The sequence below is a fragment of the Coffea arabica genome, chromosome 9c (assembly GCF_036785885.1).
Source record: "Coffea arabica cultivar ET-39 chromosome 9c, Coffea Arabica ET-39 HiFi, whole genome shotgun sequence".
NCBI classification, from domain to species: domain Eukaryota; kingdom Viridiplantae; phylum Streptophyta; class Magnoliopsida; order Gentianales; family Rubiaceae; genus Coffea; species Coffea arabica.
The window spans coordinates 6,535,958-6,562,525 of record NC_092326.1 but is presented as its reverse complement, the minus strand read 5'-3'; the positions used below and the strand labels follow the sequence as shown (position 1 = coordinate 6,562,525).

The following is a 26,568-nucleotide window of genomic DNA, read 5'->3' as shown; positions in this document are numbered from 1 at the left end:
CTTGTACCTTGTTCTTGTCCAGTGGTACAAAGGGCCAGAGAAACGGACATAGACAAAATCATCAGTCAATGCAAAGAAAACGGGAAATTTAATACTATAAAATGTCTCTAAACCAAGGCTTGAAAGCCACCCGCGTGTCAAAGTCTGAGACGAAATCCGATTGTTTTTCTTTTACTTTCCGAAAAGAGCCAAACTCCAGACAGACACTCGTATATGTCAAATAATTCTCTGTTTTATGAAGAGGAAAAACGAGTGAAAAAGGAGAGAGAGTGATATACTCTCTTGCAGATCTGCTGCAAATTGAAATTCAAAGATACCATCAGCTAAAGAAGATACCCTTTCCTTGATTCCATTCCATGCCATACCATTCCATACCCCACCCAACTTAGTTCTTAACGATATTGTATACTTATTATCAGTCTAAATTTGCCTTATTACGAAGTTTGCAAGAGCCCCTTTTACCATTTTTTGGTAGTATTAGTATTTATACTGTCAGATAGCATATATACCATATAGGTCTGCAATAGACAGAAGAAATAGAAGGGTTCAGTGCATGAGAGAGAGAGATAGTGATTGGTATAGGGATTGATAGGATAGAGAGAGGGGAAAATGTTTGAATTTGTAGTGGGAAGTTGCTATCCAGATGCTTTGGTCGGAGTTTATGTGGGATTGCTTTCTGTTGATGGACTTCTTGCTGTAATTGCATTTACTCAGGTGAGGTTTCACTTCTTTCTTATCCTTTTCTTTCTTTTAGACAACGTGTAAAAGAGAAAATGTACATTGGGGTATTGATGATTAGTAACTGGCTTTCGTTTCTGGGTTTTGTTTAAATGGTTGAATTGTCGACTCTGCTGTACTGAGGTTCTTGGAATGGTGGGGTTTTAGTTTTCTTGTGACTTAGTTGAAACTCGGATGATTGGTGATTTCTGCACTCTTTTGTATGATTGTGTTGGATAAGGTGGCAATGTGACTGTAATCTGATGTGAGTTTCACCTTGGATTAGAAATGTGCTTCAAGTTGAGGGATGGGAATGGAATTGCAGAGTCAGTTTATTTTGATATCAAATTGTCTTTCATTTGTATTAATGCAGCTCCTGAGGAAGTGTCAAGGATCTGAAATGTGTTAATGTATATGCCTAATGGGATTTTGTTCCTTCATTTCTCCGTTCCTTCAATTCCTATGTTTTCTTTTTTGTTCTTGTATGATCCTGATGATGTACAATTTGTTATTAGTGACTCTGTTTAAAACTTAAGCTAGGAGACGGAGGAGAAGCCTTAGATCACTAGCTTCATTTTTCCATTAATGCAACTAATAGTCAGAGATGCTATGATTGGGTGTTGATGCAATTGATATCTGAAGACACTAAGTCCTTGCATTATCATTTTCTAGTTCATGCTTTACCTAAAAGCATCTTTTGATAGCTGGCAATTTACATTGATAATTGGGGTAATAGCTGGATTTGTCAGCTAATATACGCTGAGGTATAGAAGCTGCACAACACACGTTTTACGGGCCATTTTTCATGTAACAGCAGTTTAAGCATTGAAATTGTCGTGCCCACATGTGATTGGTGCAGTGTCTGTTGTGTGCTTGCAAGAGTGTCATTGCCAGTAGGATTGCCATGTCTGTGTTTCAGTTTAAGTCATTATTTGGTTCAAGATAGGTTTTACTATCAAAAGCCTAAGCCATTACTGCTGTAATACACTGAGAAGACAGTGAAGATGTTAAGAAAACTGTGGAATGATTGGAATTTCAGGATGAAAGTTTGTTTTGATATCAAGTTGTTTCTGATTTCCATTGATCCAGCTTTTGAGGAACTGTCAGGAGTCAGAACATTTGTGTTTATGCCACTAAAAGGAAATTTTTTTGGCTTCATTTCTGCATTCCTGGAATTTCTTTTTCTTCTTTTCTATTCCCTTATGATCCTAATAATATATATTTGTTGTTGGTGGTAATGTGTTGAGCACTTAGAAGACTGCAGAGAAGCCTTACATCAATAGCTTCACTTTTAGGTTAGTGCAATTATTAGCCTGAGAAACTATTATTGTGTCTTGATGCCGTTAATATCTTGGGATTTGAAGTTGCTTGAACTATTTTTCCTCTAGTTCATGCTTTACCCAAATGCAAGTTCTCATAGGTGGCAATTCACATTGATAATCGGGCGAAGTGCTGGATTTGTCGGCTAGTATGCATACAGGTATAGAAGCTGATGCACAAGACACGTTTCATGGCCCACACTTGTCATGTCATAGTAGTTCAAGCACTGATATTATTGGGCCCAGTACATGTGGTTGTTGCGGAGTCTGTCATTTGTACACATGGGTGTCATTGTCAGTAGGATTGCCATGTATTGGCTTCAGTTTAAGTCATCATTACTACTGTCATGCATTGAGAACACGGAGAAATTGATGTTAGGAGAACTGTGGAGCGATTGGAATTTCACAGTGAGTTTATTTTGACGTCAATTTGTTTCTGATTCCATTGGTGTTAGCTCCCAAGGAACTGTCAGGAATCTGAATAGTACCACTAATGGGATTGTTTTTCCTTCGTTTCCACATTCCTGGAGTTTTTTTTTTCTCTTCCTTTTATATTCCCTTGTAATCCTAATAATATACATTTGTTGCTGGTGGACTGCCTTAGATCAATAGCTTCATTTTTACATTAATGCAATTATTAGCCTGAGCTACTCTTATTTTGTCTTCATGCCATTAATATCTTGGGATATTGAAGTTTCTTGAACCATTTTTCTCTAGTTCATGCTTTACCTATAAGCAACTTCTCCTAGCTGGCAATTTACATTGATAATTGGGGTAAGTGCTGGCTTTGCCGGCCAGTGTGTATACAGGTAGAGAAGCTGATGCACAAGACACATTTCATGGCCCACCTACTTGTGTCATGGTAGTTTAAGCACTGATTATTATGCCCAATACATGTGGTTGGCGTAGTGTCTGTCTTGTACTCATGAGTGTCATTTCTAGTAGGATTGTTATTTGTGGACTTCAGTTTAAGTCATGTTGCTGTTAAAGATGGGTATCACGGTCAGAACCTTAAGCCATTACTATTCTCATGCACAGAGATACAGGGAAATTGACATCAATAAAACCTTGAAAACTCTGAAACATATGATGTCAAAAGAAAGTTCTGCTTTATAACTGCTATTTAGTTCATTTTACCGTAATACAACAACGTTGTTTATTATTCAATTCTACTCTAGGAAAAGTTACGGAGCATTAACATTTTTCTACATTAGCTATTTGTTTAGACACATTTTCAATTGCCTTGGGAGTGCGGCCAACTGCTATCTTGTTGGATGAAACATTTGTTAATAGTGTTTGTTGTGCAACTCATCTTGATGCTATGTTTGCACTATTATTTCTGATACTAGTCCTTTTTATGAAGCAAATACCTATAGGTTTTTTGATCCCTCTTTACCTTTTGAATCATCATTTAACCACATTCAAAGTGAATATCCATGCATTTTGATTAAGTTTCAATGTTAAAGGGCCAGCTGTACAGTTAGGAGCTTGTAGGCAATTCTTCCTCTGCCCACTCTTTTGGAGCAACCTCACCTTTTAGAACCAAAAAGTAAAATATTATAAACTAAAAAAATTTCCTTTAACTTGCCTTCCTGATTTAGGGATCATTTTAAAATCTTAATCATCTTGAGAAAATGCAGTGCAGAAGAACTTACTATAATGTTTTGGGAATTTAAAAGTCAAGTAATTAGGGGGTTACATGCCAGAATACGAGATATAGAAGGAATGGACCATGATGTCTACTATTATACAAGGCTCTGATATTTATATGGTCATTTGACCAATGATCAGTCCAAGGTAATCATTTCCATTTCCCAAGATACAATAACTGTGCTTCTAGAATGTTTTGGGAATTTAAAGGTCAAATCATAATGGAATTGCATGCCAGAATGTGAGTTATAGAATGAAATGGACTATGATGTCTACTGTTATAGAAGGCTCTGACATTTATATGGTCATTTGACCAATGATCAGACAGTGGGAATCAATTTCCATTTCCCAAGATATGATAGCTATATTTTACTTTTACACGGAAAAAATCCTAGCAAGCTTCCAAAATGTTCATTTAAATGCTATTAACTCTATATACTAGTTGTGTGACATGGAAGCAGCTGGATTGCTCAATTCCAATAATGTAGGGTTATCCTATTGTAGAGCAGTATGAAGTACTACAAAGGTGTAAATGGCCCTTTGCCTTTTTCACATTAAGAGGAAAGAGTCAGGGCTCTACTAGCTTGTCACCAAAAAGTATAGCATCTCAAATACTCCAAATTTTGTAAAACATAATTCCTTGTAACTAGAAGGAGAACAACCAACACCCAATGCACACTTGCTTCTGGACAGTGAAGAAGCATTAAGGGATAACTTCCTCTGTATAGCACCAATTAGGACCAAGCAGGACAAGTATTTCCTTGTCAAAGATTATGAATGGTAAGAATGCTCTCTAGAGATGCTATAAGCTGAAGGAGCTTCCTCCATGTTTAGTAGTTTTATGCCTATTTTTATTGATATACTTAGTGGGTCTAGATGCAAATGAACATGATTTAAACTAGAATTATTTATTGGTTTAGTTCCTTGTTATAACTATCAACTAATATGCTTAGTCATGCCTCTGTTGTTTCCTTCATTTTTGTTTTCCCTTTTTGTGTATCAGTTATTGAGGATTCATTCAAGAAATTCGAGAATCGGCTGGACTCGTCAGAAAGTAAGCAATCAACAGTTACTTTTATACCTTCATCTACCTCTGTTTAGTGGTATCTTAACTGGATCTGGAGTATCATATCATCAGTCTTGTTCAGATTATTAGAAGTTGAAGTAACAGGCCTGATGACTCGTTGACATTTAATCAAATAATTAATTTTCCTGTCGAAGTGAAATGTTATGTTTATTTTAGGGAAAATTGCACCAATAGCCCCACATATGACTGATGTGAAATTTTAGTCCCTCAGAATCAAAATGATCAATTTTAGTTCGTAACAATTGAAAAACAATCACTTTTGGTCCCTCGTCACCTTTCTGGCGAAATTTTATCGGAATGTGTCACGGACCCATCACGTGATTAATTTTTTAAGGGCTAATTTGGCAACTCATTTAATATTGAACTAATTTTTCATTTAATCTACCATTTTTTCAAATTATTCTCCACCTAAAACCTAATTTCACAAATCTAAATCCACATCACTTATTTACCTATTCTACCATCATCTTCTCATATCACTCCCACTTCCACCATCACCACCACTGCCATTTGACCTCTTTCTCACTTCTCAGCCTCCACCTCCTCCCTTTTCCCTCTTTTCTCCTCTTCTTCCCCCAATTTTATGGGTCTTGTAAATAAGTATATTTCTTTCTCCCTCTATTTTTAAAAAATCATGGAAATGTGTTCTGTAAAATATCAAGATTTGTTGTAACTAAATAACGAAGCTCAATAGGGCTCGATGTAAATATGGGCAGCAGAGGCGAGGCGGTGTCACATCTAGTAGTCCAACTTCTCTCCTTCTTGCTAGGGACCTGGAAAAGCCAAGGTGAAGGTGGTTTCCCTACCATCACCCGTTTTCAATAAAACTTTGAAGAAATGATTTTTTCTCACCACCAGAGCAAATCCAGATGGCTTATTCTCAAAGGACTTGAAAATTAAAAGATTTCGAAGAGCCTTAGCAAACCCATGGTAGCATATGTGGTTGATATAGCAACGGAAGTTACTAGTTTACAATCACATCCGAAGCCCCACTCAAGAAGCTCTAACGTAATCATCTCCAAATTATTGAACCTAATGGCTATGCATTACTTGTTAAAAAAAAAGATTTTTTTTCACTTTGTTGATTCTTGAGGTTTACATGGCTGATTTGAGTTATTGATGCTGTGTATTTCATCTGGGTCATTTTGCAAAAAAAATTCAATGAGTTTTTGCATTGTTTTGACAAAAGAAATGAAAAGAAATCACAACTATTTTTGGCCATTTTGACCACTTTTTGTACAATTTTTGCAAAAAATAATGTTGGAATCGGAATTTATGCAAAAAACCAAGTGGGGAGTAAAAATTTGAGACAAATTGTGAACAGAAGATGGTGGTCTGCGGTGGTGCCGCTGCTGAAATGCACTATGGCAGCTCATGTGAGCGTTGTAAGAAAATGGAAGGAAGAAGATGATAGAAAAAGGAAAAAGAAAGAAAGAATAGAGAAAATGGAGTTTTATCAAAACTACGTCATTTTAACTAGTTTGGCATTTGGTGAATAATGGAGAGAAATGGTGGATTAGGAAAGAAATGGGCAATATTAATTGAGTGGTCAAATTTGTCCTTAAAAAACTAATCACGTGACTGGCTCGTGATATATTCTGACAAAAATTTGGCCGGAAAGGTAACAAGGGACCAAAAGTGATCATTTTTTAATTGTTAGAAACTAAAATCGATCATTTTGATTCTGAGGGACCAAAATTTCACATCAGTCATATGTGAGGGACCATTGGTCTTGTTAACCCTTTATTTTACCAACTTCCAATATTTGGCCATGGACCTAAAATTTTGGTATTAATTGGCATATTTCAAGGAGCAACTCAAGGTGATATGTTATGAGCATTTCTTCATCTGAAATGTATCACTGGTTGACTACCATCATTAGTGCTTAATGTTAAGAACTATATACAGAATGCATCTTGGTATTTCCTTAACCATCTGAGATGATCGATATCCAAAATTTTTGCAACTTAAAATTTTGTGATACTTGCCAAACTAAAAGATAACTGTTATAAGTTTCATGGCATCAAAAGATGGGTTTCATTGACTATTTTCCATAGTTGTTATGGTTGCCTTTTGTATTATGGGGTTTTATTAATAAAGCTTCTTCGGTAAAGTGCATCAAAAGTTTCCACAAAGACGCATTTATAGATTTGACTCATTTGTTCGACACGGTTAAAGTACCATTTACAAGTTAGAGAATCTTCTTAAAGAAAGAATGCAAGTAAATTGCTAAATTGAAAGTGAAGCCTTTTTTTTTTTTTTGCAAAATTGTTATATTTTCAGAATAAAAAATTAAAAAATTAAGAAACAAATAAATTGATCCTAAACAGAGTCTGCTTATAATATCATTTATGTCAGGGGTTAATATGCATTTGTTGTACTGCATCTTGTAATAGTTGACCTGTTAGAGGAGTGTGATTTTTTAGTAAAAGAATCTTTTACATTTTCCTTCTGTGTGGTTTAATTCTTCTTGAATAGGCCCAAAATGTGCATACTTTTATAATGGTTGTTGGTACACGTTGACTTCAAAGACCATTGCTTGCTGCTGTGGTGTTATAGTGAATTACTAAATTTAAAAACTTAAGCATCATAAAGAGACCATGCCTTCAATGAACTTATTAAGTCCCAGTTGTGCACTTGTGTATTCGTTGTGGACGATGGACTTATGTGGTTCTACCTATTGTTTCTTTGCTTGTATTGCTTTCTCCTTGAATATTTAGGCCATGTCTAAAGAAAGTCAATGTTCAATTGCAGGTTTTTCATCTAATGATTGGGTCCTCTAATGCAGGTAAGGAGCAATGGTTCTATTTAGATGCCTTTGGTTTACAGCGTAGTATGTTCTTCTTTTTCATTTTTTTTTGAATATTGACTTATTGCATTTTTTGACAAAAGTCGTAACTGATTTACATTCTCGTATTGTAAATGTGTTCACTTGTTTAATACCAATTTGCTTGTGTGTCCTTGTTGCTACTTTCAGGTGTTGGTAATCTTTGAACACAAATATAAATTGCACTTAACTAATTTTGTATGCCACTTGTTATAAGAATTGCCAAAATATAGTCTATATCCAGCAATTTTTTTTCAGGATACAAGATTTTACTCTTCTTATTTGAGAGCCTGGGAATAAGTCAGAAAACATGTACAAGCTGTTGGCTTTATGTATTTTCCCTGAATTAAGAAATAATTGGAAAATAATCTTGGCATTTGTGCTTGACAGTATTAATGGTTCCACTTTATTAAAAGTGGTTTACAGTATGAAGTTAAAAGATACTGATAACACCGACCACAACTCTAACAACTAGTCAAAATATTTTAGAGCATTTGCTCTGTAGCTTTTGCTTTTACTCTTCAATGTACAAAGAACTGATGTAATGGGCATGTACTTTTAGTTTTTTCATTGTGAGGTTTCAGAAGTTGACGTGTTCCACAAAATCATCCTGAGGATAGTGGAAGCAGAGAAAAATGAGGGAAAGTCATTGGTGAGGGATAGTAATTATATTGCAAGGGTTCTAGTGGTGAGAGTTTAGAATCAAGTACAACAGAAAGTTGGAGAAAATTTTTGCATAGTTTATAGCTTTAGATATTTAACTAGATTGGTTGATCCATTTAGATTGTAGAATCTATTAGTATAAGGCCTTTTTTTTAAAAAAAAACTTTTGTCATATTGATGATTCTACCAAAAACAGGTTCATATAAATCTTGATATGATCTTTCTTTGCATATAATATAGTGGTTTCAATGGGTATCTTCTTTTTGAGGCTAATGTGACCTTGTTACCGACTGGCAGGTTGTTTTGTTTACATTGTATTGACTCTTGTTGCTGCTTGCAAGGATTGGGCTTGCTGGTCAGATTCATGTGGTTTCATCACTATGGGTAGGTGAATTGCCTCTTTTCTTTACCTGTACTTTATGAGGTGCTCAAGATAAGATCATAGCAGCCAGCTAAACTACAAATTCTCATCTGCAGCTTGCCCTCAAATTATATTTTTGGCTGCATTTCTTCTGCTTCTTTCATTCTGGTAAGTTTCTCTTTACTTACAGGATTTTGAAGAAGTTTTCTTGTGAAGCTATCTTTAATATGTACTTCAAATTGGCAGTTCTAGCTTCCTCATACTATGAAGTTCACCTGTAGATTTTGTGAAATAAAGATAAAAATCCACCCTTAGCAGTTAGGCTTTATCATTCATCACATAGAAATTAGAAGAACTCATGATTTCTTTAGTATGTGTTCTGATCACTCAATAATTTGGGGATAAGTGTTTTCCACTCTGACTTTTGATCTGCGTGACTATCGCTTTGTTGGTTTATGATACTTTTCTTGCATCATTATTTCACTTTGAAGGATCTGCAGTCTGGAATTGTCGTCATAGACTTTCTTATTCCCAATATTTGGATATTACAATCTATTTTGAACCTGACATGATTATCTTAAGTGTTTAGTATGCCGACGAGAGAGATGCTACATAGATATGGTGCAAGTGTCAGCTGGAAGTATGTATGTGGGGTGTGATCAAATTGTTCAAGCTTTCATTTGTAGTTGAGAGGATATTAATCAGGTAGAAGCGTCCATTTGAGACATGTAAAAGAAAACGACTAGCCTGGTAAGTTAGAATTAAGAAGAACAATAGTAATTGTTGGAAAAGAATCAAAGAGATTTTATTAATTCTGTATCTTCCTACAATTCATTCTAATCTATATATACAATTTTCTGGTACACTAAACAAGGAAAGTCTACATCTAATTCCCTTAATTTTGGAGACAGCTTATTCACCCTGATTTCCTCCACTAATTTACCTAAAATATCTCCTAAGATTACTCATTCAAGATTCCTACATTCACCCTGATTTCCTCCACTAATTTATTTCCTAAGATTACTCATTCACAATTCCTACACTCCCCCTCAAGCTGGTGAATACAGATCTTCCATTCCCAGCTTGACAACACTCTCATGAAACATGTTGCTACACAGTCCCTTTGTCATCACATCTGCAAGTTGAAGTCCTGTCGGAACATACGGAGTACAAATTAGTCCACTTTCTAGCTTCTCTTTAATAAAGTGCCTGTCTATCTCTATGTGCTTCGTCCGATCATGTTGCACTGGGTTGTGAGCTATACTTATAGCAGATTTGTTATCACAGTATAGCTTCATCGGTTTGCTCCATTGAATCCTCAAGTCTTCTAGGTTAATTTTAACCCACAATAATTCACATACCCCTGCTGCCATAGCCCTGAACTCGGCTTCAGCGTTTGACCTTGCTACCACACTTTGTTTCTTGCTTCTCCAGGATATTAAGTTTCCTCCAAGAAATGTACAATATCCCGAAGTTGATCGTCTGTCGACTGGAGACCCTGCAAAGTCTGCATCTGTGTAAACTGCCAGATCAATTTCAGGACCTTTTTTGAATAAAATTCCCTTCCCTGGATGTGCCTTTAAGTAATGAAGCACTCGATAAACTGCTCTAGGATCATGCATAAACTGACTAATAGCACTAACTGAGTAAGCTATATCTGGCCTAGTATGTGCGAGATAAATGAGTTTCCCAACAAGTCTTTGGTACATCTCTCTTTTCCACTGCTGTATCTCCATGAGCCTCACTTAATTTGTGATTCTGCTCAATGGGAGTTCCAACTGGCTTGCTCGCTGTCATGCCTGTTTCCTTGAGCAGATCCATAACATACTTCTGTTGAGAAATAAAAATTCCCTGCCTTGATCGAGCCACTTCAATTCCCAGAAAATACTTCAATTTTCCTAAATCCTTTATTTCAAATTCCTTGCTAGGCACCACTTCAAAGTTTTCTTCTCTACTTCATCGTTTCCTGTCACTATAATATCATCTACGTATACAATCAAAACAGTAACTCCCCCGAAGGCTGAATGCTTGATGAACAGGGTATGATCTCCTTGACTTTGCTTGTAACCATTAGCTATCATTACCTTGGCAAATCGTCCAAACCAAGCACGTAGGGATTGTTTCAGCCCATATAATGCCTTTTTTAACTGACAAACCTTGTTCTTGTCAACCCCACTGAATCCCGGTGGAATGCTCATGTAAATCTCCTCTTCTAACTCTCCATGAAGAAAAGCATTCTTCACATCGTACTGCTGTAATTCCCAATCAAAATTAACAGCCAAGGATAGCAGAATTCTTACTGTATTCATCTTTGCTACCGGAGCAAACATTTCCCGATAATCTACTCCATATGTCTGTGTGTATCCTTTCGCGACTAACCTTGCCTTGTAGCGCTCTAGGGACCCATCTGCTTTAAACTTTACTGCATACACCCACTTACAGCCCACTACTTTCTTGTTCTTTGGTAAATCAACTAATTCCCAAGTCCCATTCTTCTCTAATGCATCCATTTCTACTTCCATAGCAATTCTCCATTCTTTCTTTGATAATGCTTCAGACAATGAGCTAGGAATAGAGACTGTGTTTAAGGTGGAAAGAAAGCTTTGATGGCTTGGGGAAAACTTCTCAAAAGACACAAAGTGAGACAATGGGTATAGTGGTCTTTTGGTGCATTCTCGGGGTTTTTTCCTTACAGCAATAGGTAGATGTAGGTCCTGGTCAGGGCTAAGAGGCTCAGGACAAGGTGATTTAGAGCTGGAAGAATGGTCGGTCGGTGGTGTAAAATTCAGATTTGATTCACTCATTGTTACCTCATTCCCGGAGCTTGGTTTAGAGGATTGTTCTTGCCTTGTAACCACGATGGGATCTCCTTTCCTTGCATACACTTAGTCAAACCGGAACCAGTCATAGATTTTACGATCTTCCTTTTTTTCTTCTACCACATCAGATTGAAGAATTGACTCTTGGAATTCAGATTTGGATGACTCAGATGTGGACAACTCTAAAGAGGGAAATTTTAACGCCTTATCTTCAAGTGTATCTAACTCCCCCTGAAGATAAGGAGTGATAAAATAGGGCTTTTTTTCAACAAATGTAACATCTGCCGAGACATAGAGTTTTCTAGTGGGTGGATGATAACATTTGTAACCCTTTTGAGTAGATGAGTACCCCACGAAAACACACTTAAGAGCACGATGATCTAACTTCCCACGATTATGACTATGGACATGAACAAAGGAAGTACATCCAAAAACTCGAGGAGTGAGATTAAAGGAAGATCGAATATCGGGGTAGAATTTGGATAGATTCTCTAGTGGACTTTGAAACCCCATGACCCTGGAAGGAATTCTATTTATGACATAAGTTGATGTGAGTACAGCTTCTCCCCAATATGCTTTTGGCACACTTTGTTCAAATAGTAAGGCTCTAGTGCACTCAAGAAGATGTCGGTTTTTCCGTTCTGCCACTCCATTTTGTTGTGGAGTGGTAATACAGAATGATTCATGTATGATTCCTTCTTTTTGGAAAAACGGACTCAAGGTTTGATTGAAATAATCACGAGCATTATCTGAACGAAAGTGTTTTATCTTGATGCCAAATTGATTTTGAATCATTGCATGAAAAACAGGGAAAATATGACTCAAATCAGACTTATTTTTGAGTAAATAGATCCAAGAGACTCTTGTGCAGTCATCGATAAATGTGACAAACCACTTAGACCCTGAGATGTTTGGAATAGTTGATGGCCCCCAAATATCACTATGGATTAAAAAGAAAGGAGAAGATCATCGTTTATTACTGATAGGAAATGGTACACGAGTGTGTTTGGCATACTCACAAATATCACAATGAAAAGACTGAACATCAAATCCCTTGAACAAGGAGGGAAACATTATTTTTAGTGCAGGAAAAGTCACATGACCTAGACGTCTATGATGTAACCAGATGACATCCTTATTGGAGGATGAAGACAATGTGGACAGGGCAGATTTACTAAATTCTGGTTGACTTGATGTATCCAAGTAATAGAGTCCATCATGCTCCTTAGCTAGTCCAATCCTTTTCCCCGAGCCCCGGTCCTGGAAGTCACAACAGGATTCATCAAATATAACAGAGCCAGCTAGATCTTTGGCAAGTTTTTTTACAGAAACCAAATTTGTAGATAATTGAGGAACATGAAGAACATTTTTAAGAATCAAATTTGGAGTAACTTGGACATCTCCGATACCTGCCACAGTGGTTGTAGTACCATCTGCAACAACAATCTTTCTATTGCTAGGACAGGGGTTATAGGTTTTGAATTTATTTGAAATATGAGTCATATGGTCCGTAGCACCAGAGTCAAGAATCCAGACATTCCTAAGCTCATTGCCTAAAACACTAAACGCAAAAGAGACTAGAGCCTTACCTGAAAGTGTCAATGAACACATACCCGGATTCCTTAATTGAGAGTTGTTAGTTGCTGGTTTGTCAACTGTCTCTAACATACTTTTAAGCTTCTCAATTTCCTCCATACTAAACCCTCCAAGCACTTGAGTTGGATCTTGAACCGACATATGAGCCTGCCTTTGCTGGCCACCTTTCTGTCTCCATTCACGAGTGGGTGGTTTCCCAGGTAGTTTCCAGCATTGATCTATGGTGTGTCGTGGTTTCTTGCAGTATGTGCACCACAACTCCTCGCGATTCTTCTGGCCACTTGTTTGATTGGTCTTGTCCGCAGCAACCTTGTTCAATACCAACCGCTGAGGTTTGGAACTTAAAGGGCTGAATTTTCTATTGAAGGTAGCTCTAACATAATACCCCTGCGACTTTTTTCTCGACGTACCTGGGATATTGCTTCTGTTAAAGAGGGAAATTCTGGCCTGCCCAGAATTTGAATTCGTACAAGATCGAATTCAGAGTTTAGGCCAGCCAAAAAATCATAAACTCGATCTCTTTCTATGAACTTCTTGATAAACACTGCACATTTGCTACAGTTCAAATCAAGTGTCCTGTAATAATCCAGTTCCTGCCACTGGTTTTGCAGAAAATTGGCATATTCCGTCACTGTTTTTGTCCCTTGTTTTGCTCCAGTTGTCTTGGTCTTGATGTCATAGATAAGAGCTGCATCATTAACCTTGGAATATGTCTGATGAAGGGCATGCCAAATTGCCTTTGCTGTAGGAAGAAACATACATGTATCGCTGATTTCAGGAATCATGGAATTCCATAACCAAGACATGATCATTGAATCCTCTTGTTCCCATGCTTCAAATCCCGCCGTTTCACTATCCGGTGCTATTTGCAATAGATGACTCAACTTTCCTTTTCCTTTCAGGAATGTTCGAACTAATTGAGACCACTTCAAATAATTTTTTCCATTCAGTCTATATGCTGCCTGGATGTTTTGAAGCTCTGTTGTGTTCCGTGCACTTTGTTCTTCTTCCACAGTTGAAGACAATTGCCGCGTTGAGGATGTAGCATCCGCCATGATTGAATAAAAAAAAAATGTATAGTAAAAGGAACAGCAATGGAGGCTGGAGAGAATAAGAAAGGAACCAGCAATTAAGGCTGGAATTGACAAGAAGCAAAGGTGGTATTTTTCCCAGAACCCTAGACAGGCTCTGATACCATGTTGGAAAAGAATCAAAGAGATTTTATTAATTCTGTATCTTCCTACAATTCATTCTAATCTATATATACAATTTTCTGGTACTCTAAACAAGGAAAGTCTACATCTAATTCCCTTAATTTTGGAGACAGCTTATTCACCCTGATTTCCTCCACTAATTTACCTAAAATATCTCCTAAGATTACTCATTCAAGATTCCTACATTCACCCTGATTTCCTCCACTAATTTATCTCCTAAGATTACTCATTCACAATTCCTACAATAATGCCGATGTTACAATCAGGTCAAGTGGTGTTATTTGCATATAGTTTGTATTGAAATGCTTCTGTGGTACAAGTTGTGAACATAGGTTTATTTTCTCCTAATTGTGAACTGGAAATATTCTAAAGATCTCATGTATTATTTAGGGCTGCAAGTTAATCAAGGTGGCTCCATCAGAGCTCCAATCAAGCTCAGGTTTTTTGCGAGCCAGCTTGGTTTTACTGTGCTTGAGCTCAAGCTCAAGCCTACTTAGCGAGTTGTCAAGTCAAGCTAGTATAGATATACTCAGTTTGTGGGCTTGTCAGGGTGTCTTGATTCTATATATGTTAACAAATTATTATTAGTAGTGAAATTACTTGTACATCTCCAATAATTTTATTATTTATTAAAGTGTCTTGTTTATCCATTTTAAAAAAATATTACAATTGTTTTTCTTGTTTGAGCATAATTAGGCTCAAACTCTTCTCAATTAGGCTCAAACTGGAGTTTGAGCTTGAGCTTGAGTTTTACATTGGGATCTAGATAAGTACAAGTTCGAGTTTGAGCCTAGTCAAATTGGTTCAAGCTTGGCCTGATTAGGCCAAATCTTGACTCAATTCGGCTTGTTTGCAGCCCTAGTACTATTATTGATCTTGTTAATGATAAGTTGAATTACCATACTCCGTTCATTCAGCCTGCAATCATATCTCAATCTTAAATATATAGCAAAAACTTTATTACCTTTACAACTGGAAATTGGTCAGCATTCTGCTTTGATTTCATATTCTTTCTACAATAGTTATGTGTTTCTTATTCGGATGATTTGCCAGGGTTGACCTATGCCACCAGTCTAATGACGAGGATGACGAAGATGATGGATACAATCCACGGGAAGCTCTGTTGGAAAAGATGAATAAAGAAAATGCAGCTGTTCATAGTGGGAGAAAATGTTGCTCTTTTCGAGCAGTTCATGTTGGTAGCCACCAAAAAATTGTGATTCTGGTACATTGAGGAAAAATATTCTTCTATGCATGTATTATCTATTTCCTATCATTTATCTCGTGCATTATAATTAACGCATCTTGTTTCTGTGTATTTATGCTGTTGATTCATTTGAAACACTGTTCCTCAGGTCATTGTGCTAATTTTTGCACTAATGGCTGTATCTGCTGTCCTAATATGGATTGGGAAGGGCAAAAATTCTTTAAATTCATCCGTGGTTGCTCGGGTATGGATGTGCATATGCCTTTTTCTTTACTTTTATTCTTGTTATTGGTGATTGCTTGATTTGACTGGGAACTCTAGATCTAATGATCATATGTCTGACCATGTCACCGAATCATGAAGGTGAAAGAATATCTGTTATTCTTTGTGAATCTTGGTTACATTCCAATGGTGCAGTGGAGGTTCTAGGAAATAATGCATTGCAAAGTATCCTTATATCACTACACTGCTATAAGATCATATTTTATACTCTATATTACCCTTCCAACTCCTCCCGACTCACCCCCCAAAAACTAATGGAGACAATAACAAAGCAGAATATTGTTCACCTGATGGAGGTCAAATGAATCATATGTACACCAGCCTACATTTTAGGGAGAAGTAATTTGATAGTCAGGTTACATTTTCTGTAGTTATATGTTGTTTGCAGTGTGCAATACATTTTTGCAGAGCTCCTTCTTTCAACTGTATTTCTTAGTGTTGTATCAACTTCCTCCTCCTTTCTATCTTTGGTGCCTTTTCATGCTGCTCATGTATGTTGATTTTTTGAAAAAGTACAACTCTTGAATATTCTAATGCAATTTTTATGTGCCATAATAATCTGTCAACAAAATACTAGTCTGAGAAGGTTTGCACAGGAAGTGTTTGACTGTTGAAATGAAACACTTGTTGAAAAATGGATGTAGGGTTGTAATAGCTTAGGAGTATTCCATAGGCTGGGTAAATATCATGACTGTGCCTGTCTGTAATTGTTGAGTAATTTTACAGGTGTGCTTGTGTGCAAAGCGCTTGTATATACATATCTCTCTCTCTCTCTCTCTCTCTCTCTAATTCCTGAGTCATGATGGTGATATTAGTTGTAATGCAGGTCTATGTAGATCTTTTCGCTGTTGCAGTTTTTTCCCTTGGAGGAGCATTGGCATGTTATGGTTGGTTGTCATTATTTAGACTAACTCTGTCTTATTTAGTCATTTCACAATATCTGAGTTGGTTTGATTGGTTTCCATTACATTTTGCTAGTGGCATGCAATGTGCTTGATTGTCAGGCATTAGAGATTTGTCATTTCATCTATATGATTATTGTCAACGACCCAATTGTCCCTCTAACAATGATTTTAAATATGGATTAGAGTAAACTAAGATAATTCAGTGATTGTATCTCTAATAGTTTTATGTCAGGTTACACAATAAGCAGCTAATGGTCTTTTGTTTCTTACATTTATTTATCTATCTATTTGTGTTTCATAAATAGTGACTGAATTACTTTATTTTTTTAGGTAGTTTACTTGAACATAAATGAGAAACTAATTACCCTGACAATTTCAAATGCAAGTGAAATTGTAAATTTCTGATACTGAAGATGGTTGGGATGTAATCTCATGTTGGCTTTTAACTCACTTCCAAGTATTTCCTCAGCCTTCATTTGGGTTGATGTCTTTTCGAGTATGCACTTGGTTTCTATGTTCTTGTAGGCTTCCTCTATACCTGCATGCGTCAGTCTTAGATACTTGTGAGTCCGTGTGAAGAAAATTGAGCTATAGTGTACATCTGTAAACTAGATATTGCAGTTTGAGAAAGGGGGAGCTCCTTCATTCTAACATCTAGTAGCTTGTGTCTATGGCTCGATCGGACTTGTTTATTTTGTTTATATAACAATAGCTAAAATTATACCTCCGGAATAGGAAATTATCATGAGTATACTCTTTTAACTCATTGTATTATAGGCTTAAAGAATCAGAGAACGGGATAGACATAAAATGATACTTATTGGCTCCATAGTTGAAAAGCTTTGTGAGAGCCTAGAGAATATTTTATGCTGAACCATCTGAATTTCTGTTCCACTGCCTTGGGCTAAAATAGTTATGAAATGGCACATTTATTATAATAATCACATATGCAAAGAAACGTGCTTATGGCTGTGCAAGTATTATCTAAAAATTTTGACCAAATAAATTTCCTACTCAGGCCTTGTATTGTTCCTGAAAATGAGCAAAGTTAGATCTGAAAGAGTCGCTTCAGAGAAATGGAAGGTATTTGCTTCATCATCCTACAGTGCAAACTGTGTTCATAAATTAGCTGATAACCTTGCTTTTTTTCTCATACTTTAGATGATGTCTTCTTGACCTACTATGTAATACTTGCTGTTTGGACTTGGGAGCAAAATGAACTGTCTTTTAATTCTTTCACTAGTCTATAAGCCATTAGGGCCATAAATGATGAATTGTTTTCTTTACATGTATACTTCTACTGATCTCAGAGATTTTTTTTTTCCTTTTGTTAATCTTTGACTTTTTTATTTTAACCGTCTTAAGTAATATTCTGCTGGGTGCAGGTTGCTGGACTGGCTATTGTCTCTGTTGTATGCTTTACTTCATACGCTCTCGTTGCACTATTTACAAATATACCTGTAGGTTCTATACTGGTTTCTTGAATGATTTCTTTGGTTTCTGTTTTGATTTATTGATGTATCTCTAAGCATCAACATTGCCATTATTGCAGCTTCTTTACAACTGGAATCAAGAGACAATTAGGGGCATTTATACCTCTGTTCTTCTGGTTTTCTATTACTTTTTAGGTACTTGTAGCTTCTTTAAACTATGCTTTTATATTTTGTTTTTCCTTATTGAAAAAAGTACAGTAATTCTTTTACCTCATTTATAAGCACTTCTCAATAAATTATTTTAGGGATTAAAATTCTGATTCAAAATAGCCCGTGAAAAAACACACTAGTATTCATATATCGACTAACAGGTGCCCAAGAATACACATACACACACACACATTGACTAACAAATATTGGTCTTTACTGTAGACATATCCCTTTAGCAGAATTACTTTCCAGTTTCCCCATGCTCTGAAGCCCTTAAAGTGCACTTGATGTCATCTAAACTAGTTAATTAGGAATAGATTCTTATGATGAATATAGATAGTCTGCATGCATGCGTTGTCATAGACATATGAGCTTTCCACACCTTAAAATATTTAACTCCTGTGTATACTGTAAATTTTCAATATTTGGTTCTAAAATATTTCATTGCTTGAAATATCAACTTGGAAAAACTACTTCCTATTTTCTGTTAGAAGTGAAGTAGCCAAATAGAATTGGCTGAATTTTGGTGAGGAGCTCCAATGCATGATTCTGTTGGAAGAACTTGGATGCCTCTTTATGTATTTCACCTCCTCGACTTAGCTGCACTAGGCCCTGGCTTTCCAATTCAGCATGATAGTACAACATCTGATTATTAATGTGCTTGGACAAAGCTGCGCTAGAATCTAAACTTACTCTGTGCTCATAGTTTGGTAACACTTGACTTTTACATTAGGCTGGGATGTGAATTTGGACTAGGTTGACTTCAATTAGTACTGATATTACCTTGTGCAGTAATCTTCTCGAACTTCTGTTGTGTTTGTTGGTTAGAGAGATAAACTACGGTGGTTGTGGGTGTGGAGCACACCAATGAATTATTTTATACGCTTCAGTTAGCAGATTATGCAATTTCTCACAAGAAGTGCAAAGAGTGATAGAACTAAGTTAGGATAAGTGGGAACTCAGCAGCTTCAAAAACTAACTGATCAATGAAGTTTTGGTGGTGAATGTTGGAGAAAGACTAGTTGAATCTTTCAACTATGGGCAGTTTCCTAGTGAGTTTCATAAACCTATTGCTCGTTGACTGAGCACAACTGGCAATTTTAGTTTGTTTATCTGCAGAAATTAAGTCAGGGTTTTTACAAATTTTCGAGTCAACAAATCTGAATGTTTGACTAATGGGCAGTTTACAGAAATATCTTACAAACACAAAATTTCTTTCTTATTTGTCTGATATCCTGATTTTTGTATTATCTGAAGAGTCAAGTTTCAGAAAATAATATAGGGATTCATTGATGGGAAACCGCACATATGAAAAACGAAGTTGGTGAGCTGAATTTGACATGATAACATGCAATCTAGGGCTACATTTCTAATGTGTGCCAGTGGTATCTGATGTGTATGTTTTAAATTTTATATGGTGATTCCATCAAGATAATGCAGGTTGCTTGTTGGTATCTTTCCTCATAACTCCAAGAGTTTATTCCCATTTGTTGTATTAGCTGTTATTTTGGTTAGTTAATGCACTCAAAATTCTGGGGAAGCATTCATTTTTAATAAGATATTAACTGAACACCCTGATTAAAGAGTTTTTGCACGTTAGTATGCAGAGTCTGCTCCTAAGTTCATGTTTAAGGCTATGAGTTTCAGTCTAATCTCTTGTTGCACACAAACTCCAATACATATATGTTGTCAAATTATCGACACATGGTACCTTTAGTTGATTTGGAAGGGAAAATTTTTTTTTTGAGATGACCCTTTAAGAGCATAGCTTTTCAGCTAGAGTTTCTTCTTATTACCTTATCTGGAAGAACTGCTCTTAGTTTAACGAGATGAATGAGTAGTAGTCGTCCTCCAGTTGATGATATATCTTCTTGGAAAAAAGTGAGTCGGTTGCAAATCTATTGCTGATGCCTAGCCCTAGTGAAGGAATGACAGTAATTTGTTGCATTAAGTGTGCAACTTTTTTCCCACTTATTTTTCCCGAACAAATGACTGGAGTCCAAATTGATATGTTAGTGACTGCAGGTTCATCTATACCGTCTGCATTTTTATTGTGGATGATGAGAGAGTTACCAGCTCCGCTTGTAATTAATAGAGAGCAAGAATCAAGAACAATTGCTTTCATTAGTGATAGCTCAGTAACAGTGCATCCCCAGCGCTGGACGACGACAGCCAGTTTGCAGAATCAGGTTAGCACCTCTTTTATTTCATTTGCAAATTTTTGTGATGCTATTGATGTTCTTGACGAGTAGCATTTGCATGGGGAGTATCTATCTGTCTCTATATTTGATCTTTGATCCTATATGATTCAAGTTTCAATTTGCCATTTCCCTCCATTCAGTCAACAAACATGACACAGAGTATCTACTGAATGTATCATGTTTCAAAGACTCTGTTCTTCCAGATTAAGAAAAGAAAAAGTATACATGGATAGAGAATGAGAAGATTCAGGAATTGAGGGCAAACTATCCTATCAGCCAAGTAAAGATCACAAACTAGTCCTTTCCTGTTTCTTGGAGTATTTGTCTACCTAATACCAAAGATACTGCAGATGGAAAAGATGATAGCTCTACTTTATCCAAGTAGCACAACCACTAACTAAATGATCCTTATACATGTATTAAGTAAGTCCATCATGAACTGTGCACATTGGTTAAGAGCTTGCAATGCTTGCTCCTACCAGAGTCATGGAACTTCTTCAGGATAAACCCATGGTACATCTGCCAAGCTATAATTGAATGCGAATAATAAATCCTATCTGTCCTACCTTCAAAAGATTCACATTAAGAAATAATCAGTTGCCTTCTTTTGACTCCCTGCATGAAAAGATTAGATGCATTAAATTTGAAGCGGACACCTAAGTGACTGATTCCTGTGACAATTGTTAATCATGAGCAGCTAAAAGAAACTTGCACCAGACAGCAACCTAGCGAACAAGGTTGCTAACTTTCTTCCAGCAGTATGGATCTACTTAACTGATCCTGGATGACTTGCCTTTTGTCACATTGGTCAAACTGTATGCACAGGCAATTGTTGATTGAAACTCTGATGGATGGAGTCTAAACTAATGGCAGTCTAAACTAATGGCAGTTTACCACTGACTCTCAACAGGTTCAGTACAATTGTTTGGGAGGGAGAAGTTTGTCTTTTCTTGGTTTCTGTCCATTCTGCTAGTGGTTTTGAGGAGTCCTTTGTTCTTAGTTTGACACATTAGTAAATAGTTATCTAGTGATAAGATATAGTTATATTTTGGGTGTGGATTTGACAAGATGCAATTTTTTCTTAAATTAGCTAACATCAAGTCAAGAGAGTATCCTGCTCTGTGAACATCTTTTCTCCTTGTTTATTTCTCTGTTCATCAGCCTATGATTCTTATCTATTAGTTGCTTTTTGTATATCTTAGAAAGCAAGTTTGGCTAGAGACTGGATTTCATATTTGTTACTTCAGATTCCTAAGGCCAAGGAATCTGTCATACTATTCAGCCTTTTCAGATCTGTTTGTTAGTAATCTCTCTCTCTTTCTTCCTTAGCTCTGAGGCAGCCCTTTTATGATTTGACGAATATTTTGATGCTGCAAGATCTCCGATTGTTCTTAGTTTTGGGTTAACACCTTTTTAAAAAAAAATATATATATTGGGCTTCTTCTAAAACCTACTTTTCCAAAATTGATTATTCAGATGTGATTGCTAAGAATCTGATAAATAATAATATTTAAAGTATGTTCTTGTTCAAATGTTCTTGTTTTGCATATTTTGAAAAGCTAAAAGCTACTTTCAAAAGAACCTCTGGTGCTGCATCTCAAATCAGCTTTTTCAAACATAAAATAAGCTAAAAAGCTTAAAAGGCACCAGATCAAAACTGCTTGTGGCTTTAAAATGAATTTTAAAAAAATTGAGAAGAAAAAATTCTCAGCTGATTTTAAGTTGTTTATAACCAGGCCATTGCATCATGAAAAAGTTTCATTAATTGATACTTACAAATCCCTTTTCTAAACAAACCGTGGATGAATAATTGGCTGCCTTGCATGGGAAATAGTTTCAGATAAAGCAAAGGCAATATATATATATATATATAGTATATCTCTACCAATAAGGTTGTGGTGCTACCTAGCACACAAAAAGACTATGCTTGGCCACCATAGGAACATGTGTCAGCTTGTCTTCCTTTTATTTATGTCTGGACAATATAAATGAGTGCCAAAGATCCTGGTGGATAACTTGCAAATGCTGCTAAGGGGATGGTTGCAAGGAAGATGGTTTCAAAGCAAACCCCTTCATGAGGAACACCAAGATTTCATGATCTGTGATGAAACTTGTTAGAGCTAGAATTGATTCAGTACATGAATAAAGTTTAAACCTGTTCTTTCTCATTAGATGCTATGGGCTTGGTTTGGAGACCAATAGCTTTGAACAGTGGCAGAGCTGGGATTTGCCATCAGTGGGACACAGCTAGACAAAGGAACTGAAATTGCACAGCATGCATGTATAGATGACACTTTTCTAAATTATGTAATAAACAAGAATTCTGCTATTCTAATCTCTATTATAACCATTCTATGTTCTCTCAACTTGTTAAGATAAAATGGTGTAATTGTGTTTTCACATTGTCGAAAAAGGGAGTCCAGCGTTAGCTTTCCACAGCCAATAGGATGATATGAGTTGGAAAAAAAATGTTCATATAGCAAGTAACAATCATACATGCATTTACATTAGCATAATATAAAGTGACATGATAAATTTTCATTTATGAATTTTTTTTTCAAAATTTAATGACTAATAAAGTAAAAGTAGTGAAATTTTGAGAATTTTTTTTGTAGAATCCCATGAATGGAGTACAATTCTTTGAGCTAATATACTTGTAAAATAAAGTCTAATCACCTTTTTTTGTTTGTTTTATCAACAATTGCTGTCATATTACTATAATATCACTTGTACATATAATTCTTTTTTCAGTTAAATCAGTGGGGTCACAAACAAAACATTTTCAAGAATCCATGTCTAAAATGGACATTTTTTTAATTGGCCACTGGGGGCACGTTCTCCCAACGGGTGTAATATGCATCTGCCCCTGGCAGTGTAAGAGGTCGTGGCTCTCCATTCACTGCCAATGTCGAGGAATTCTTTTTCCTTCCTTGAACATAATGCAGGGCTGCTGCGGAGATGAATTCAAAAAACTGTAACTTTTTGTTGGATGTCGATGAACTATTAATTACTATTCTCTAGATGACAATTTGACATAAGAAATTTTTTTATTTTCCCCATTAGCTGTAGACATTTTACTGTAAAAATTTCATGCATCATTCCTTTTTTGAGTCTATTTTGTCCCCTTGATTTTTAGTCTCAATTATATGCCTTGTCAGCAAATATGGATTCCAGAAGGCAATTTCTTGGATGTTCTACTGAACCAATCAGGAAGTTTATCGAAGGAAACCTTAGGGCATATTGACACCCATGATGTAAGGAATATTAGATTTAGATTTGGTTTGTTTTCCTTATTGTGGCTATGGTTTTCATATCGTGGATCTTCCTGGGTTCTCTTCTGCTTTTCTATTCATGAAAAAGAGATGATGAAGCCCGCAAAGGATTGGATGACCTGATTCATTTAGGACCCAACAGGTGCTCCATGTTCTTATACTTACTGTGATCTCTCTGGGCTTCACTTGCTTATGCTTGAATTCCTGCTTGATGCATAGCTTGACCAGAGTTCTCAAGGCCCGCATTTGTGAGAGGAAACTTCAAGCTGGAGAAGAAATCCAACCTAAGAAGTTTACATGGTCATTGCATCTGAAAGTGTCTCTTCACCCAAAAGATAATATAGGTCTTTTTCTGCTGCAATAAAAGTTTGAAAGGATAATATGGGTCTTATTGATCATTTGGCTGATTTGTTCTGCTTCATTATAACCTAAAGTAAAATATGATGTAAACACCTCAGGACTTTGTTTAAAATAGTTAATTTTACTCTTCTAGGAAATTTAACGTTAGGCTAGAAGAACTGAAAGTGCATTTAGTAAATGGATATAGGGGCTGAAACTATGACCTGTTCATTTTTACTGCTAGCTCGGTAAATGTGTGGAAAGTAGGGTGGCCCCATTTGGTTTATGATAGTACAAGATCCGCACTTATGTGTTACACTTGTCCAGCCATGCAAGCGGACAGAATATAATAGCATGGGTATCAATCCTGCCAGAAAATGGCCTCCCACAGGAGCTGGTTGGAGGCATTTACAAGGATTCATGAGTATGAGATTATGCATGCCAATCTTTTGGTGAATTGATTAACACCCTTTGTGCACCCCCTAAAGTGTTTTCTGCCACCGATTGCACAAATTCTTCTGAGCAAATTTTAGAAGCATCTTTCATGCATATCGATTGGGAGAGTTCCTGGTAATAGACATCATTACTGAAACATAACTTATTGATCAAGAACTGCTAGTATAGCTCTACCAGACTTAATAGCGATGGTATTCCTCCTTGTAAAATGTGATACCCATGGTTGAGCTTGTTGTACCTTGGATTGGTATCTTGTAGGAAACAAAGATCTTGTCTAAGATATTATACAGCCTTTTTGATCTGTAACAAGCATTTACCACTTGGTGGCACCAAGAATCAAATTTAATATAATTGAGAGATTGTTAGCAACTTTTTTCCCCCATATCCTGGAATTTAGTTAATGTTGCTTTCTTCTAAGTAAAGCGTTTGATAGTTCTAGGCAAGTGTTTCTTCCCGTGCAAATTGTTAATAATACTTTCAAGAATGTTTTTCAACTGATCTAATTAATGTTTATCTTTTATTCTTAACCAAATACAGGGGCTGTTGATTATTGAGTACATAAAACCATAGTTGTTGGACTAGCTTTCTTGAGCTTGAGGCTTATGCTTCATTTGATTTGGAAGTTGTTCAGATTTGTGAAACTTTAAGCTTGATGTACTGAGTTCTTAAATTACCTGAATTCCTGGCCAGGGGAGGGCCTTCAAGGTCCTCCCTATCCGCTAGGTCAGGGGTTCAAGCCCCTGGCCTAGCAGATTGGGGTCTGGTAGGGGATTTGGGCGAGGGGAAGATTAAAAGTTTGTATCAGATTTGGGTGATTAGTCTATCTATACTTTCAGTTGCATGTAACCTCTTTCAAATGGTAGGATTGTTCTGATTCGTCTTGTAGTTCCTAAAGTATACGTCACTGTTATCTTGTCCCTTGTTCTCCTTTTCTTCCTTTTAGTAAAGGCCATAAATGGCATTTATGAAGAGGAACCATAAGTACATCTAAGGATTCTGATGAACATTTTGTCTTTTTAATTTTCTTGAGTTCACATGTTGATGGCTTGGAAAATATCAATATTGTTAAGTAATAGGTGTTGAAAATTGACTAGATTAAATGGGTTGGCCTGTTGGGTTTTCATGAATACAGTGCAATTTCCATTACAAATTTTTTATGGAAATTAGTCTCTAGAGTGTTGAAAACAATATGTACATTGTCAATTGCAAACACATTGCGGGGGACAATTAGATGGGGGAAGGGTAGGCGAAGAAAGTGGGGGAAATTAAAGCAAATTCATTTCATTATAGTGCACACTGTAGAGTTTGTCATATGAAGTGATTGTTGTCATTTCTCTTAATGCCTGCCCCAAGGTAAAATAAGGAAAAGACAATGCATTGAAAAGTCAGTACATCTGGCTAACCACAGTCTTTTTGTTGACAATTTTTATAAATTTATTAACCACATAGAGCTTACTGAATCAATTTTTGCAATTGCAGGTATCAAGAGCAAGCCCTATATGATTGCAATTACATCTAGAAAAGAAGGCGCCATCCAAGGAGTTCTACTTGCCGAGAGGAGCGGCTTATCATGCTAGTATTGGATGAATAGGTGGCCTTAGTGACATCCCATCCTAGGCACTCGGAGTGCAGCCGTAAGACTGCCGATGCCATAGCTTTGACAACTTTAGGCTTCTGTAAATAGCAACAGAACATAGAGGGCCATTATAGAGATAGGTTTATTGTGAATATGCAAAGGAATTGTCTTCCTGTGTAAATGCGATTTTAATTTTCTTATCAATGACCATTAAAAGTTTACGTTTAAACGTGTTTCGAGCAAATGTTATGCTGGTGTTGGGTGCATACTTTAGTTTGATTGATTGGTCGCTTTCTAGGTACCATGTTCCAGTTTTTCTAGAGATGAGAATGTCTAAATGGCTCACTCCGGCAAAGTCAAGATATTCTTTTGAGACAGGCAAATGTTTAACAGGTGATTTGTTACTACAGCTGATCGTGTTGTGGCTGGACAGG

The 26,568-nt window shown here is 36.4% G+C and overlaps 1 protein-coding gene across 2 annotated transcripts; it reads left to right on the top strand.

Annotated features, from left to right (window-relative positions):
- The first annotated feature begins 123 nt into the window (after positions 1–123).
- LOC113708933 (tobamovirus multiplication protein 1) lies at positions 124–26,363 on the top strand. 2 transcript variants are annotated; one of them, XM_027231663.2, is made up of 13 exons: positions 125–714; positions 4,690–4,740; positions 7,528–7,561; positions 8,561–8,647; positions 8,741–8,792; positions 15,307–15,478; positions 15,609–15,704; positions 16,569–16,629; positions 17,666–17,730; positions 18,033–18,107; positions 18,200–18,275; positions 20,316–20,479; positions 26,038–26,363. In XM_027231663.2, exons 1-13 carry the CDS (start codon positions 610–612, stop codon positions 26,059–26,061), a joined length of 1,062 nt encoding a protein of 353 aa, XP_027087464.1. In that variant the 5' UTR covers positions 125–609; the 3' UTR covers positions 26,062–26,363. The 2 variants fall into 2 exon arrangements, with proteins under 2 accessions (XP_071921083.1, XP_027087464.1); XM_072064982.1 differs by lacking the exon at positions 15,609–15,704 and having other exon boundaries at positions 124–714.
- Positions 26,364–26,568: the final 205 nt, after the last annotated feature.